We start from the raw sequence: 18,627 nt of genomic DNA, 5'->3' as shown, positions 1-18,627 counted from the left end.
CGAGGTTACAGAGAATGTGTTGTATCTAGGTGAGGTTATAGAGGATGTGTTGTATCTTGGTGAGGTTACAGAGGATGTGTTGTATCCCGGTGAGGTTACAGAGGATGTGTTGTATCTAGGTGAGGTTATAGAGGATGTGTTGTATCTTGCTGAGGTTATAGAGGATGTGTTGTATCTTGGTGAGGTTATAGATAATGTGATGTATCTTGGCGAGGTTACAGAGGATGTGTTGTATCCCGGTGAGGTTACAGAGGATGTGTTGTATCTAGGTGAGGTTATAGAGGATGTGTCGTACCTTGGCGAGGTTGTTCAACACGTTGAGGCTACACTGGGAGACGGTGATGTTCATGGTGTCTTTGGAGCAGATGTTGATGGCTGTTCGAGGTTCAGGTAGAATCACAAAGTCATCTCCGTGAACTGGACTCTTGTCCTGGACTGGGTTGTTCTTCATCTGCAGGAATGAGGATATCAACATTTAAAGACTGGGAGGGGGGAAAACTGAGCAGAGACATCCTTTATAAACAGTTCTGCATTGACAAACACCGAGGTGAAGTCATATGATGTGTACTTGTCAGTGTGTGGTGATGGTTTCAGTGTTTATGTGTGATTTACCTCGAGCTCCAGGTTCCACCTGCGTCTGCCACTGTCGACTCGTTCGATCAGAGGCTCCCACACTGCCTGGATCTCATTGAAGTAGTTCACCTGCAGACGCACAACAGCGGTCAACATTCATCAGACATAAAACATCTTCGTATTTGTTTCTGCAGCAGCAGCAGCAGCAGCAGCAGCAGCAGCCCATCACTCATCCATCCTGCTGTGCGTCAGTTTCACTACGGTCAAGCTAAAAGGTTGTTCACCTATTGGGAGATCAGCGGTTTGATCCCCATCTCCTCCAGTCCACAAGTCAAGTACCCTTGGACAAACTAGGGCTGTACGATACTGGAAAAACTGACATTCACTTAAAGTAAGAAAATTTAAAAATAGTGGCTTTTACTCACCACAGCTGCAGAGGCTACCAGCTTCACTTCAAACAGACTACATCATAAAAGGGCCGTTATTTATCATGCCCTCTGTATCTTTATATTTCTACTTCTTATCCGCTCCCATTGCCTTGATAAAGTTAATGCATCATGCTGTCATTTCAAACTCAATACTTTCTGAAGTTGTTTCAAATGGGATGTGCACAGCGCAAGCAGACAGATGCGCGAATTAGAGCAGCATGTGTCACTGACACCAGACTCAGAGTGCAGCGGACCGGTGGAAAATGTCACCATGAGCATATCATTTTACATCAATAAAATCTATTTCATCATTATTTAGAGTCACATTGTTGAAAGAATTTAGTTGTCTGTGTTCAAGCAGGATAATAGGTCTCCATTCATTGCACGTCGGGCTTTCTATTTCCTTGTCAGAGATGGTGTTGCATTCAAGGTCCCCCAAAAAACGGAAGAAAAAAAAGGCTGACTATTCAATTTTTTTTTTTTCACAATCGAATCCCGTGCCATCGAATGAAGCTTCGAATTTTCGAATTTTTTGGGTCAGCCCTACCTAAATCGCAGTCTCAAACACCAGCGTGTAAACGGGTGAATGTGACGAGTGTTGTTAAAGTGGTCAGGAGATGTGAAGATGAGTTTCACGTGTTTCTCCAGAACGATCCTGATCCTATATACATGGTTTCCAACAGACTTATTCCATAGTTACAGATCTATGGAGTGTAAAGAAATCCCTGCAGGGAACTGATTTTAACATTATCGGGCGTGATGGACCGGTTCAGGTTCAGGTTCAATTTCAGTTTCAGTTTCAGTTTCAGTTTCAGGTTCACTTCAGTTCAGTTCTCACCTCCAGCGTCATGTCGGCTCTCAGCTGCAGCAGAGATGACCAATTTTTGGCTGATCCACTGAAGGAGGACTCGGCCAGCAGCAGAGGGACGGTCCGATGACCCAAACCGGACTCCAGAGTCACCTGGACCACCTGTAGGGTGACCACACCTCGTCAACAGGAAACAGATTGGATCATGTCTTTGTAAAATTTCAGAATCAGATCTTTTTTTTGGGAGGCGCTGGAAGGTCATACCTTGACCTCTGCGGTGAAGCTCTCACCCGCGTTGTGCCCGTCCTGCTCTCTGAAGCTCTCTGTGACCTCAGTGGCCTGGTCAACTCCCAGGAACCAGTAGTTACAGCCGTAGATGTTCATGACCGACCAGAGGTCACTGACGTCCGTCTGCAGCTCCAAACTCTGCTCGTCATGCTGCTTCACCGTCATAGCGGCTGTTATGGTCATCACTGTGTTGAGGATGAACGGAGAGATCTGTGGGACAAAGACACACTTCTGATGAAGATGATGATGATGAGGTCACTGTGGACACATCAGAGACAGACAGGCAGGCAGGCAAGCAGGCAGGCAGACTCTGTCTCTGATCACAGGTGTGGTTCGGACATTGTTGTAATTAATGACCGTATGAGAGATAGTGGATAAAGGAGATACCCCACCGTAGGCTTATCCAATGTTAAGAGAATGGTTACTTCCTGTCTCCTAAGTGGGCGTGGTTAGCTCTCCCTCCAATCAGAGCCTGTTCTCCCTCAACCCCACCACCTTGTGTTGAACAGAGGCTCTGTGGATGTCTGTGTATGCAGATCAAGAAGCAGGTGGAATGAAAATACATTCTTCCAATTATTGCAGCCTATTGTTGCACAAAGCTTGGGCATTTTTTATTTATTACTAGCGGTAAATAACCATTTGTAAGCTAACTGTGATTTTACCGCCTGTTTATCAAGATCACAAGATCTCGCGAGAACTTGTTTTCTGAGACGGACAGGGCTCAAACAAAGTTAACTTTCTCTTGATCTGTGCGGATGAAAAATGCAGCTTTAGAATGTTGGTAAGATGTGTGGCTTGTGGAAAACTAACCCAATATTTACTTTAGTGACTACAGGGCAAAAGAATTGACCATAAATTGTGATCACGTTCATTTTCCTCATTGACGACAATACATTCAGACCTGCCGCAAGTCTCCTACGGGGGCTTGGCGCTGACGTCACTGAATCAGGAAGTGAGCTGAGTGGGATATCTCGCTTCATCCAGTATCTCTGACTGTACCTTGACGATGACTTCCTCCACCGTCACAACGCCGCTCAGTGGTTGGTTAGGGTGGGTTTTGGTTTCCAAGGCAACAGAGCAGGGTCTCAGCACCTGTTGGACAGAGACATACTGATGAAAACAGTCCCAACAAACACAGTGTTTCCTCCTGTCTGACTAACGTCTGTTAAAAACTGCTGATGACAGATTTACATCTTCAGCAGGAACCAATGAGCTCTGAGCTGAGAGCCACAGACAGGAAGTCAGACAGTACTGACGGACGGACGAGTGTTGTTGGTTTGATGATAAGATCTAGAACATTTCAAACATTGTGTGAGCTGCTCATGTGGTCATGTGATCTTACAGTGGTGACTGCCTTGTCCTCCTTGTTTCGGATGAAGGGGCAGGCGAGGACTTTCAGCTCCCTCAGGTTGGCTCTCATGTTCTGGGTACCGTCCTCCTCCGCCTGCAGCGTGAAGTCACACTGAAATGAGGCCACGAGGGCGGGGGCGTCGGCCTTCATCAGACTGGCCACAAACACCACCTCCGGATCCACCACCACCGCCCGCAGACGAGTCCTGACCGCCGAGGCTGCAGACAGGAGACAAACACAGTTCACTTCCTGCTCTGGTTTCTGTCTGTATGAGCAGTTCTAAGACTTCATGATGTTGTCAGGTGGGGCGCCAACAGGAAGGGACCTAGACACCTCGCCAAGCCAAGTTCAAGGTCGAAGGTCAAGCTGACATTTGACCTTTGATCACTAACTTATATTCAGTTTATTCCTCAGTCCATGTGGATGTTTGTGCCACATTTAAAGAAATTCTCTCGAGGTATTCTTGAGATATCGTGTTAACGAAAATGACACTGACAGATAGGGTTGGTTAGGATTTTAATGATTCTGATTCCTTACCGATTCCTCTTACTGATTCCTACATTATATTCATTATACTTGCTATACTTAAACAAGTATATAATAAACACAAATGCAATCACACAAATACAAAAACTTTATTCTAACTGTTGCACAGTACAATTAGATGAAAATGCACATTTGTGTGTGGTGTGTATTTCAGATTTAGAGCTTGTATCATCTCCCTGAGAATATATAACAACAAAAAGTGATTTTCTGATTTCTACAGTAACACTTTTACCTCAAATTAACCACAGCAATGTAATAAAAAATACGTATATGCATTCATGCTTGGGCACTGTTATTTACGTGACAACACCTGAACATAACACACACACACACACACATTGGCTGTTAGTTTCTACCTCTCCCCTCACTGGAAGCGTCGGACCTTCTGCCGCCCGCCTCCACCGCCCGCCTCCGCCTTGATTAAATGCTGAAAATAAAATAAGAGAGGGAGACAGGTTTCTCCTATTTTATCTTATTTTGTTATATTTCTCCCTCTCCCCTCGCTGGAAGCCTCGGACTTCCCGTCGCCCGCTCACGTCTCAAACACGGAGGTCTCCCTCTCCGCTGAGCACCCACGGCGCACGCCTGGCCTGTTAAATAGCCTGTAACCATGGCAACTGTGTGACACAAACTCAGTGCTTTAGTGATTAGATAATGTCGGGCTCGGTCGGGTTCGGACAGAAATATGCAGCCGTGCCGCACTCTAATGGAAATGCATGTGACGTTTTTTTTTTTGTTTGTTTGTTTGTTTTTTTTACAATCTAGGAACCGTTTGCAGGAACTGTTACGCCAAATGTAATGGAACCGGTTCCGGAACCGGAACTTTGGACCCGGTTCCAAAAAAGAACCGGATCCGGATCCCAACCCTACCGACAGACAACCTGAAAACGTGACGCCTCTTTGACTTTATTTGACCTCAGGGGTTTCGACCTGTCGTTCTCACCGGTCTTGTTGTCGGCTCGTGGCTCAGTGGTCTGTCTCAGCGGCAGCCTGTCACTCTGCGTGGCACCGGCGGCGGTCGTGGTTGAACTCTGCGGCAGAGCCTGCAGAAAGAAATCTGCCACGGCCATCAGAAACTCCACGCTGGCACAGAGGTAGAGTTTCTGCAGAACAGCTACCACCTCCCGCTCTGCGGCGCTCTGTCGATACGTCACATCGATCATGGCCTCAGGGCTGTCCTCATCTCTGCGGCCGACCATCCTGCCGTTACAACAGGTGGAGTTCAGGTGAGTCAGCACATCATTAGTTTGATTAAACAACCACAGGTTCACAGGTGTCACATAGAAACCTCCTGATATTTGTGTCACAGTAAACAGTCACAGATCAAACATCAAACGACACTGTTAAAGTGTTTGTGAGGGTTAAAACAAGTTTTACTGCAGTGGGTCCTGTCCGCTGCAGTAAAACTTCCTGTGTTCTCATCAGCAGATGGTGGAGGAACCAGTAGGGGGCAACACAGGCACCAGTCTGGAGTCAGACGGAGGCTGCGGTCGAACAGTCTTTTTTGCTTAGGAAGGTTCCTAACTGAGTGAAATGACCCGGAAGTAAGTGGCAGCCATGGTGGCAGCCATGATAAGAGCTGGTCGAATTCTCTAAATTTCAAGGAAAGGTGCTTCAATGCTTCCTCTCTAATCTCCTTTAGCATAGGGTACACTCGACCATCCTTTATGAAAGGAAAGGATCAAAAAAGAAAAAGATCAACATGACTGAGAAAGGAAGGAGATCACCATGTAAGTTACTCTTGTATGAAGCCTTATACTTCTCAAGCCATAACTTGTTCATATGCTATATGTTTTGAATTTTCAACATTATGTTAAACTTAGACGCGAACTATGAACGTTTCGCTACTATTGGTGTACCCTCCGTTCACAGCTTTGTTTAACTTGCTGTGTAACAGGATAAACAAATATACAAATATACAATGCATTATTTTAATTTTCCAATTTTTGTGTGTAAAGTGCCCTGAGATGACTTTTGTTGTGATTTGGCACTATATAAATAAAATTGAATCTAAAGAAATAGATAGATAATCAATGAAGTAACGCTGCTGTGCCTCGTGCGTAAATGCACATATACTTGGCGTATCTGGAGATTTAAATAATCAATGACGTTACTGCTTCCCACTTTGTATTCCCCTGTACAGTGTTTCCTGCAGAGCTACAGTGGAAGGATCATAACAAAAACACAAAAGACTGTAACGTTAAAAGATATCTGCCTGAGGTTATTAAATACCTGCAGCGAGCACCCCACCCCACCCCCCACCCCGCAGCAGAAACAATAAGCGCGTTTCCCCATAAAGAGAGATGCTGTGCGCATTTACGACCTTCAGTAATATCATTAATTAATTTTACTACTTAGGTTTGCACACTCAGTGCCCTCTTAAATTTTTTTCGTTTCAGTTTGTGGCTGGCAGCCTATATTCCTTTTTTTAATTCAATTCCGACCTTAGTAATTAAATAATATCTTTCGCCGTGTTGTCTACGTTTATATTTCCTGCATGAATCAACACGATGAGAACGTACGGGGCGCATTATCTAAGATGCGCTTTTTGTAGTCTTCAGAACACTGTATTTTCACCACAGCAGACCCACGTCAATAATATCCGCCGTCGCATCACTACGTAGCCCAGTGTAAGTGCAGTCGGATTCTCTCAGCACCGCAGTTGTCTTTTCCTAAGTCCTTATGAATTCTCCCTCACATCTTCCCTTGACCTCGTGACATTTTCCATTGAGGTCAAGGAAAAGTGGTTAGGAAAAGACGATAGGAGGGACTTTTTGACCGCAGCCCAACATCCAGCTGTAGAAGAATAGTTTCTTTCTTCTTCTTCAGCGTCTGTCTGAACACTGGTGGAGAGAAACCAGAGATCATGTGACCGTTACCGTGACGTCACCCTCTCCATGCCCGTCCTCAGGTCGTCCAGCGTGCAGGCGCCCAGCACGGTGGTCACCTCCATGCTGCCATTGGTCCAGATCCGCCCTGAAGCCTTCAACAGGTGGAGGGCAAACTCTCCCAGTCTGAGGTTTTCCTGGTGCTGCAGGTCTGATGGCTGCAGGGACCACAAACCTCCATCAGACACAAAATCCAGCAACCAGAGAGCTGATCCTGGACCAACTGATCAAGGACCAACTGATCCTGGATCAACTGATTGCAGACCAGCTGATGCTGAACGAGCTGATCCCAAACCGGCTGATCCTGAACCAGCTGATCCAAAACCAGCTGATCCTGAACCAGCTGAATCCTGCACCAGTTTATCCAAAACCGGCTGATCCTGAACCAGCTGATCCTGGACCAACTGATCCTGGACCAACTGCTCCATCAGCCTTTGATGGATTCTTGGTAGATCAGAAGGAACCACAGACAGAACCTCCCAGAACACTGAGAGAACCCACATCCAGGAGTAAGACTGACCTGTTTAAAGTCACTGCCGTATAGAACCAGACCAAGAGACTCAATGCTGAAATTAAACTTCAGGGTCTCCAGAGCTTTGTCCTCCTCTTCATCGCTGCTTACAGCTGCTTTCCCGACATCACCTGAACTCAGAACACACGGATCAAGAGAGCTGAAACCACTGACACCAGAGACCTGACCTCAGACCTGCTGATCAGAGAGTGACCCTCTGTCAAGGTGGATGTAATTCTGTATGAACATGTAGAGACCTGTAGGGGGGCCTCCTGCTGCTTGGAGCTGAACTCCGGCCTCCTGTCTGGGGGTGCTGGGCTCCAGACTGCCAGCCTCTCCAAGGTTCTCCATCAGGATCCTCAGCAGCACCTTCAAGTCATCCTGACTCAGCTCCACCTGCAGACACAAACACCTCCAGATGTGACGTCTGAGTGGAACCGTCCTGTTTCTGTACATCTCTGGTTAGCCTAGCTTAGTATAAAGACAGAAAGCAGGGGAAACTGCTAGCCTAGCCTGTAGCTACGGCTCTAACTTCCTCTGTGATCACTTGTGTCTGTAACAATGATGATCTGATCTGCAGTGACACAGCTCAGTGATCTCTTCAGGTTTACACTGATGTCAGAAATCTGGACGCCACCTGAGTGGACATCTGTGTACATGATCACAGACAACAGGGTGGTGGTGGTGGTCGGGGAGAGTTCTATCGCGAATCACAAACACAATGAAAAAAACATTTAATCAGCCTTAAATAATCACAGCAATCTGAAGTTTCAGAGACGAGACTCGGTCTGACACAAATAAACCTGATACATAAAGATGGCAGAGCAGTAAACTGTCACCAACTACAGTAGTAGATCTATCACAGAACAAACTGTACCTTCGGTGGAGGACACGACAACTGGTTACAGAAACAAAAACAGAGTTACAAACAGAGAGGCTTTAACTCAGGGCTCTTATCAATCAATCAATCAATCAATCAATCAATCAATCAATTTTATTTATAAAGCCCAATATCACAAATCACAATTTGCCTCACAGGGCTTTACAACATATGACATCCTTCTGTCCTTAGGACCATATATACGCTAACAGAAGGTGTGTTATAATATCTGCTCCTCCCCCTCCTCTTCCTCTCCTCCTCCTCCTCCTCCACCTCCTCCTTCTCTTACTCCTACTCCTACTCCTCCTACCTTCATGGGCTTCAGATCTCCATCGATCTCCACAGCGACCATCTTCTTGTACCAGGAAGCTGCCAGGTTCCTCTTGATGTTCAGGTGCAGGTTTACTGGTTCCAGCAGCTCCGTCGTGGGTCGACCAGTCGCTGGATCCATACAGGTCCTGACAGACAACAACAGACTGAGTGACATCACAAGTGGTTTGTTTATAAAGTGACCACGGGAACATTTAATTTCTCCTGTTAATATCAGAACTATAAAAAAAGATGTGTGCAGTACTACTCCTTTAGCTTCTGAACTCGTCTTACAGGGACAAGAAGAACATGATCACCTCGACATTGATCTTTGAATCAATTAATCAATCAATTTTATTTATAAAGCCCAATATCACAAATCACAATTTGCCTCACAGGGCTTTACAGCATACGACATCCCTCTGTCCTTATGACCCTCACAGCTGATCAGGAAAAACTCCCCAAAAAACCCTTTAACGGGGAAAAAACGGTAGAAACCTCAGGAAGAGCAACTGAGGAGGGATCCCTCTTCCAGGACGGACAGACGTGCAATAGATGTCGTACAGAACAGATCAGCATGATAAATTAACAGTAATCCACATGACACAATGAGACAGAGAGAGAGAGAGAGAGAGAGAGAGAGTGCCTGCCATAGACTGAGAGACAGGAAGTGACACACATATTTGTTGTTTTCTTCTTTTTTTGTTATTACTGTTATTATTATTATTGTTATTACTGAGATTGATTGAATGTGACTATGACTGTGATGAAGTCAGTCATAGTTATACATATTATACATACAGTATTACCAACAGTATAGATTATAACTAATTTATTGTAAATATTGTTTTCCTTTATTGCTATTATTATTTTGAATTCCAAACGCTTGCTTGGCAATATGTACAGTGTTACCTCATGCCAATAAAGCCATTTGAATTGAATTGAATTGAATTGAATTGAACTGAATTGAATTGAGAGAGAGACAGAGAGAGAGAGAGAGAGAGAGAGAGGGAGAGAGAGAGAGATGCAGGTAATGACAGTAGCTTACAACAACATTAATGAAAGTAATAATATTATAGTTCTGGCTACTGTGGTACAATATGTTGAAAGTATGTATTAATATCTGGCAGTATACATGTGTGACAATAGTCATATGTGTATAATAACAGTAGAAGTATGACTAATGACTAATGATGGCAGCAGCAGCAGCAGGAGGCATCTGGCAGGACCACGGCAGAACGTGAACCTACTGACTGACCTGGAGAGTTTGAGGTGTGTCAGCTGGACGTCCATGTTGTCGATGACGGCCGGCAGCGGACATCCATCAACGGGCAGCAGAGAGAAGCTATTTTCCACTGTGATCAGACCCAGGTCCATCACAAGTGCATCATGGGAGGTGGAGGACTGGGGGATGATGATGAGCGGAGCCTTCAGCTTGATATCCATGGACAGACGGAAACTCTTCTGGGCGAAGTCTCGAACACTGGATGCCGCCTTCTCCGCCGCCTGAGCCGTGGCAGCACTCAGAGCTTCTTTAGCTGTCTGAAAGTTGTTGGTGAAGTTCTAACGAAAAGACAAAAAAATCTTCTTTCATCAAAAACAAAAATATTAACAATATTACAACAATAAAACAACTGAACATTAAAAATTAATAATTTTTACACACTAATTCAAACTGACTCTCTGATAATCTGAGATATGTCACACCTGTGGAGATTAAGTCCAATAAATTCATTCTGACCTGACGCGGACGGACACGAACTACAAACTGAAATAACCTCGTTAATTACAAACAAACCTTTAAACTCTCAGAGCTGCAGCGAACTCACCAGCAGAGACATGATGAACTTGTGCAGGTAAACCACCTGGATGCAGCCCACATTCAGCTTCACTCTACCATCAGTTTTAGAGGTGTCGGCGTAACTGGCGCCCTCCGTGGCGTTAGGAGTCAGACTCATGGTGAAGCTAAACACCTCATCACCCATGATAGAAATCGCCTGAAGGACAGAGACACTAGTGATAAAGGGTGGTCCAGTACAGTCTCAATATATAGAGGAGTTTGACAGAGTCCAGGGCAGTCTAAGGTACTCCAGGGTACTCAGTGGTAGTATAATGTAGTCCTGGAGTCCAGGGTGGTGTGTGGTAGTTCATGGTAGTTCGACAGAGTCCAGGGTAGACTGAGGCAGATCAGAGATAGTCTGAAGCAGTCCGAGGTAGTCCAAAGTTGTCTGAGGCACTTCAGGGTACTCAGTGGTAGTATAATGTAGTCTTGGAGTCCAGGGTTGTGTGTTGTAGTCCATGGTAGTTTCAAAGAGACCAGGGTAGACTGAGGCAGATTGAGGGAATCAAGGATAGACCAAGACTGATCAGAGATAGCCTGAGGTAGTCAGTGGTAGTCCAAGGTAGTCTAACGGAGTCCAGGGTACACCAAGGCTGATCAGAGAGAGTCTGAGGTAGTCCTGGGTAGTCAGTGACAGTTAAATGCAGTCCTAGACTCCAGGGTGGTATGTGTAGTCGAAGGTAGACTGACAGAGTCCAAGATAGACCGAGGTAGAATGAGGGAGTCCATGACAGACCAAGACTAATCAGAGGTTGTCTGAAGGAAATTTTACTGGTCAGAGGTAATTTGTCTGATCTGAAGTAATCTTAAGTAGTCCAGGGGTCCAGGGTAGTCTGAGGGAGTCCAGACTGTGTCAGAGTAGTCCTGGTTTGTACCTTAAGGGCACTCTGTAAATCTATGGCAAACAGGGTAGTCCAGAAGAGCCTGGGGCAGTCCAGGGTAGTCCATGGTAACTCAGGACATCAGAGCGGGTCCAGGGTAGTCTGAGGTAGTCTGGGGTAATCTGGGGAAGTTTGAGGTAGTCTGGGGTAATCTGGGGTAGTCCAGATTAGTCTCAGAAAGTTTTACTGTCAATGATGTGAGAAAATCAAATATCACAATGTTTTTGACAAAATCCTTCAATATAAATATTGTGACGATGTTTTCGGCTCGACTGTTATATGGTTTCACTGAAACTGCACATGAAAATATTTCTGATCAATAACGAGTCCTAGAGAACCACTCAGACATCAGTTCAGTCTGTTTCTGATCAGGTGGTCTCTACGAGAGAATTACCACTGACTCAGTAAAACAACCGACTGACCTTCTTGTGGACACTTTTGGGATCAACGTTGAGGACGATGAAATCCCTCAGGCGGGCTGATATGTGAGTCTGTGGCCCTTGCATCAGCAGAGAGCCGTTAATACCTGAAGGACACGTCAGACAGGGTCAGTTAACGAAGGTGTTGACAGACAACAAGGGACATAAACTCAGTCCTGACTCGGTACCTTGGATCTTGATATCGGCCATGTTGGAGCTCTGGTCGCACACGAGGACGTTGAAGGCTCCCAGCGTCATCATCACCTTCAGATCAATGATGTCACTGTCAGCAGGTGACACCAGGGCAGCTGACAGGAATCACAAAACCATGACACATTAAAGACAAGTCGACACATCAAGATTTACTTTATGTCAGACTGGTAGACCCACAATGCACTGGTTATACTGGGAGGGAGGTTTTACTGGGAGACAGAGGTTATATTATGAGACAGTGGTTATACTGGGAGACAGAGGGTTTACTGGGATGAGACTGGAGCTCATTACGGGAGACAGTGGTACTGACTGGACTTGGTGGACACCGTCTTGTCCTCTGTCTTTGGTCTGAGATCTCTCTCTGGAGACGCCATGGTGCCAGATGACAGTGCCGCTGACAGGAAGTCCATGGCGGACAGCAGAGCCTCGGTGTGGAGCATAAGGTCCAGAGAGGTGAACGTCACCTGGAGACAGAGAACAAGTGATTTTACCAGGCCATCGTTTCAGCACCATCTTAGAAAGAACTCTGTACGTCATTGAAGGGAGATCAGGGAGTGTGTGTGTCACTCACGTTGATCATCTGCTCGGTGTTTTTATAAACAGTGGAGAAGTTAGGCCCCGCCCTGTCAGCCTGAAGAAACAGTCAAACACACAAGAAGTTCAGTTTGATTCTCTGCCTTGGCAGGTGACATCACACCTGTACGGGTGACATCACACCCGTACATCTCAACAAGTAACTGATGATATCATCACCTTGAAGTACTGCACTTTGAGCAGTTCGGCTCCAGATTCTACTGAAGAGCTAATGAGACACAGCGGCTCCCCACTCGAGTCTGAAACAGAGGATATGATGTCATCAGCAACATCACTGCTGTGTCCGCTTCAGAAGAAACTAAAGTACACTACAGAGAACACAACACTACACTACACTACATTACAGAGAACACTACACTACACTACACTACATTACAAAGAACACTACACTACATTACAGAGAACACTACACTACACTACACTACATTACAGAGAACACTACACTACACTACATTGCATTACAGAGAACACAACACTACATTACAGAGAACACTACACTACATTACAGAGAACACAACACTACACTACACTACATTACAGAGAACACAACACTACACTACACTACATTACAAAGAACACTACACTACACTACACTACATTAAAGAGAACACTACACTACACTACACTACATTACAGAGAACACAACACTACACTACACTACATTACAAAGAACACTACACTACACTACACTACACTACATTACAGAGAACACAACACTACACTACACTACATTACAGAGAACACTACACTACACTACACTACACTACATTACAAAGAACACTACACTACATTACAGAGAACACTACACTACACTACATTACAAAGAACACTACACTACACTACACTACATTACAGAGAACACTACACTACATTACAGAGAACACTACACTACATTACAGAGAACACTACACTACACTACACTACATTACAGAGAACACTACACTACATTACAGAGAACACAACACTACACTACACTACACTACATTACAAAGAACACTACACTACATTACAGAGAACACAACACTACACTACACTACACTACATTACAGAGAACACTACACTACATTACAGAGAACACAACACTACACTACACTACACTACATTACAAAGAACACTACACTACATTACAGAGAACACTACACTACACTACATTACACTACATTACAAAGAACACTACACTACATTACAGAGAACACTACACTACACTACATTACAAAGAACACTACACTACACTACATTACAGAGAACACTACACTACATTACAGAGAACACAACACTACACTACACTACACTACATTACAAAGAACACTACACTACATTACAGAGAACACTACACTACATTACACTACATTACAAAGAACACTACACTACATTACAGAGAACACTACACTACACTACATTACATTACAGAGAACACTACACTACACTACACTACATTACAGAGAACACTACACTACACTACACTACATTACAGAGAACACAACACTACACTACACTACATTACAGAGAACACTACACTACACTACACTACATTACAGAGAACACTACACTACACTACATTACAGAGAACACTACACTACACTACATTACAGAGAACACTACACTACACTACACTACATTACAGAGAACACTACACTACACTACACTACACTACAGAGAACACTACACTACACTACACTACACTACAGAGAACACAACACTACACTACACTACACTACACTACAGAGAACACTACACTACATTAAAGAGAACACTACACTACACTGCTACACTACATTACAAGAGAACACTACACTACACTTACAGAGAACACTGCACTACATACACTACATTACAGACAGAACACTACACTACATTACAGAGAACACTACACTACACTACATTACAAAGAACACTACACTACACTACACTACATTACAAAGAACACTACACTACATTACAGAGAACACAACACTACACTACACTACACTACATTACAAAGAACACTACACTACATTACAGAGAACACTACACTACACTACATTACATTACAGAGAACACAACACTACATTACAGAGAACACTACACTACACTACATTACAGAGAACACTACACTACACTACATTACAAAGAACACTACACTACACTACACTACAGAGAACACTACACTACACTACACTACACTACAGAGAACACAACACTACACTACACTACACTACAGAGAACACTACACTACATTACAGAGAACACTACACTACACTACACTACATTACAGAGAACACTACACTACACTACATTACAGAGAACACTACACTACATTACAGAGAACACTACACTACACTACACTACACTACACTACAGAGAACACTACACTACACTACACTACACTACAGAGAACACAACACTACACTACACTACACTACAGAGAACACTACACTACATTACAGAGAACACAACACTACACTACACTACACTACATTACAAAGAACACTACACTACATTACAGAGAACACTACACTACACTACATTACAGAGACCACTACACTACAAAGAACACTACATTACAGAGAACACTACACTACACTACACTACATTACAGAGACCACTACACTACAAAGAACACTACACTACATTACAAAGAACACTACACTACACTACATTACAGAGACCACTACACTACAAAGAACACTACACTACATTACAGAGAACACTACACTACACTACACTACACTACACTACACTACATTACAGAGACCACTACACTACAAAGAACACTACACTACACTACATTACACTACAGAGACCACTACACTACAAAGAACACTACATTACATTACAGAGAACACAACACTACACTACATTACAGAGAACACAACACTACACTACACTACACTACAAAGAACACTACACTACATTACAGAGAACACAACACTACACTACACTACACTACACTACAGAGACCACTACACTACAAAGAACACTACACTACATTACAGAGAACACTACACTACACTACATTACAGAGACCACTACACTACAAAGAACACTACACTACACTACAGAGAACACAACACTACACTACACTACACTACACTACATTACAGAGAACACTACACTACACTACACTACATTACAGAGAACAGTACACTACAAAGAACACTACACTACACTACAGAGAACACTACACTACATTACAAAGAACATTACACTACAAAGAACACTACACTACATTACAGAGAACACTACACTACACTACATTACAGAGACCACTACACTACAAAGAACACTACACTACACTACAGAGAACACAACACTACACTACACTACACTACACTACAGAGACCACTACACACTACACACTACAGAGAGACACTACACTACAAAGAACACTACACTACACTACAGAGACACTACACTACATTACAACACAACACCACACTACACACAACAGTACACTACACTACATTACAAAGAACACTACACTACATTACAGAGAACACTACACTACACTACATTACATTACAGAGAACACAACACTACACTACACTACACTACATTACAGAGAACACTACACTACACTACATTACATTACAGAGAACACAACACTACACTACACTACACTACAAAGAACACTACACTACATTACAGAGAACACTACACTACACTACACTACATTACAAAGAGCACTACACTACAAAGAACACTACACTACATTACAGAGAACACTACACTACACTACACTACATTACAGAGAACAGTACACTACAAAGAACACTACACTACATTACAGAGAACACTACACTACACTACACTACATTACAAAGAGCACTACACTACAAAGAACACTACACTACATTACAGAGAACACTACACTACACTACATTACATTACAGAGAACACTACACTACATTACAAAGAACACTACACTACATTACAGAGAACACTACACTACACTACATTACATTACAGAGAACACTACACTACACTACAAAGAACACTACACTACATTACAGAGAACAGTACACTACAAAGAACACTACACTACATTACAGAGAACACTACACTACACTACATTACAGAGAACAGTACACTACAAAGAACACTACACTACATTACAGAGAACACTACACTACACTACATTACAGAGAACAGTACACTACAAAGAACACTACACTACATTACAGAGAACACTACACTACACTACACTACATTACAGAGAACACTACACTACAAAGAACACTACACTACATTACAGAGAACACTACACTACACTACACTACATTACAGAGAACAGTACACTACACTACACTACATTACAGAGAACACTACATTACAAAGAACACTACACTACATTACAGAGAACACTACACTACAAAGAACACTACACTACATTACAGAGAACACTACACTACACTACACTACATTACAGAGAACAGTACACTACAAAGAACACTACACTACATTACAGAGAACACTACACTACACTACACTACATTACAAAGAACACTACACTACAAAGAACACTACACTACATTACAGAGAACACTACACTACACTACACTACATTACAAAGAACACTACACTACAAAGAACACTACACTACATTACAGAGAACACTACACTACACTACACTACATTACAAAGAACACTACACTACACTACACTACATTACAGAGAACACTACACTACACCACACTACACTACAAAGAACACTACACTACATTACAGAGAACACTACACTACACTACACTACAGTACACTACACTACACTACACTACACTACATTACAGAGAACACTACACTACACTACACTACATTACAAAGAACACTACACTACACTACAGAGAACACTACACTACACTACACTACACTACAGAGAACACAACACTACACTACACTACAGAGAACACTACACTACATTACAGAGAACACTACACTACACTACATTACAGAGAACACAACACTACACTACACTACATTACAGAGAACACTACACTACACTACACTACATTACAAAGAACACTACACTACACTACAGAGAACACTACACTACACTACACTACACTACAGAGAACACTACACTACACTACACTACAGAGAACACTACACTACATTACAGAGAACACTACACTACACTACACTACATTACAGAGAACACTACACTACACTACATTACAGAGAACACAACACTACACTACACTACATTACAGAGAACACTACACTACACTACATTACAAAGAACACTACACTACACTACACTACAGAGAACACTACACTACACTACACTACAGAGAACACAACACTACACTACACTACACTACAGAGAACACTACACTACATTACAGAGAACACTACACTACACTACACTACATTACAGAGAACACTACACTACATTACAGAGAACACTACACTACATTACAGAGAACACTACACTACACTACACTACACTACAGAGAACACTACACTACACTACACTACACTACAGAGAACACAACACTACACTACACTACAGAGAACACTACACTACATTACAGAGAACACAACACTACACTACACTACACTACATTACAAAGAACACTACACTACATTACAGAGAACACTACACTACACTACATTACAGAGACCACTACACTACAAAGAACACTACACTACATTACAGAGAACACTACACTACACTACACTACACTACATTACAGAGACCACTACACTACAAAGAACACTACACTACATTACAAAGAACACTACACTACACTACATTACAGAGAACACTACACTACACTACATTACAGAGACCACTACACTACAAAGAACACTACACTACATTACAGAGAACACTACACTACACTACACTACACTACACTACATTACAGAGACCACTACACTACAAAGAACACTACACTACACTACATTACACTACAGAGACCACTACACTACAAAGAACACTACATTACATTACAGAGAACACAACACTACACTACACTACATTACAGAGAACACAACACTACACTACACTACACTACAAAGAACACTACACTACATTACAGAGAACACAACACTACACTACACTACACTACAGAGACCACTACACTACAAAGAACACTACACTACATTACAGAGAA

General features: G+C 43.0%; 2 protein-coding genes across 6 annotated transcripts in view; one reads left to right on the top strand and one right to left on the bottom strand.

Annotated features, from left to right (window-relative positions):
- LOC125900157 (uncharacterized) overlaps positions 1–18,627 on the top strand; it is a 251,790-nt gene that overhangs the window by 146,392 nt on the left and 86,771 nt on the right. The gene's annotated exons all lie outside the window — the stretch shown is intronic.
- Positions 1–18,627, bottom strand: part of vps13c (vacuolar protein sorting 13 homolog C) — a 124,632-nt gene that overhangs the window by 41,165 nt on the left and 64,840 nt on the right. For all 4 annotated transcript variants that reach the window (XM_049594805.1, XM_049594821.1, XM_049594799.1 and 1 more), the window contains 18 exons: positions 12,689–12,768; positions 12,507–12,566; positions 12,246–12,399; positions 11,911–12,030; positions 11,726–11,829; positions 10,412–10,579; positions 9,841–10,145; positions 8,584–8,731; positions 7,651–7,789; positions 7,403–7,524; positions 6,874–7,040; positions 4,938–5,194; positions 3,440–3,666; positions 3,097–3,189; positions 2,074–2,307; positions 1,840–1,971; positions 613–702; positions 296–451 (listed from right to left, as the gene is read on the bottom strand). In XM_049594805.1, coding sequence (XP_049450762.1) covers positions 296–451; positions 613–702; positions 1,840–1,971; positions 2,074–2,307; positions 3,097–3,189; positions 3,440–3,666; positions 4,938–5,194; positions 6,874–7,040; positions 7,403–7,524; positions 7,651–7,789; positions 8,584–8,731; positions 9,841–10,145; positions 10,412–10,579; positions 11,726–11,829; positions 11,911–12,030; positions 12,246–12,399; positions 12,507–12,566; positions 12,689–12,768 — 2,756 coding nt within the window. The remainder of the gene's footprint in view (positions 1–295; positions 452–612; positions 703–1,839; positions 1,972–2,073; positions 2,308–3,096; positions 3,190–3,439; positions 3,667–4,937; positions 5,195–6,873; positions 7,041–7,402; positions 7,525–7,650; positions 7,790–8,583; positions 8,732–9,840; positions 10,146–10,411; positions 10,580–11,725; positions 11,830–11,910; positions 12,031–12,245; positions 12,400–12,506; positions 12,567–12,688; positions 12,769–18,627) is intronic.

The sequence above is a fragment of the Epinephelus fuscoguttatus genome, linkage group LG2, assembly GCF_011397635.1.
Source record: "Epinephelus fuscoguttatus linkage group LG2, E.fuscoguttatus.final_Chr_v1".
Taxonomy (NCBI): domain Eukaryota; kingdom Metazoa; phylum Chordata; class Actinopteri; order Perciformes; family Serranidae; genus Epinephelus; species Epinephelus fuscoguttatus.
Note: the sequence above shows the minus strand (reverse complement) of the source record. Positions and strands in the feature narration are given on the sequence as shown.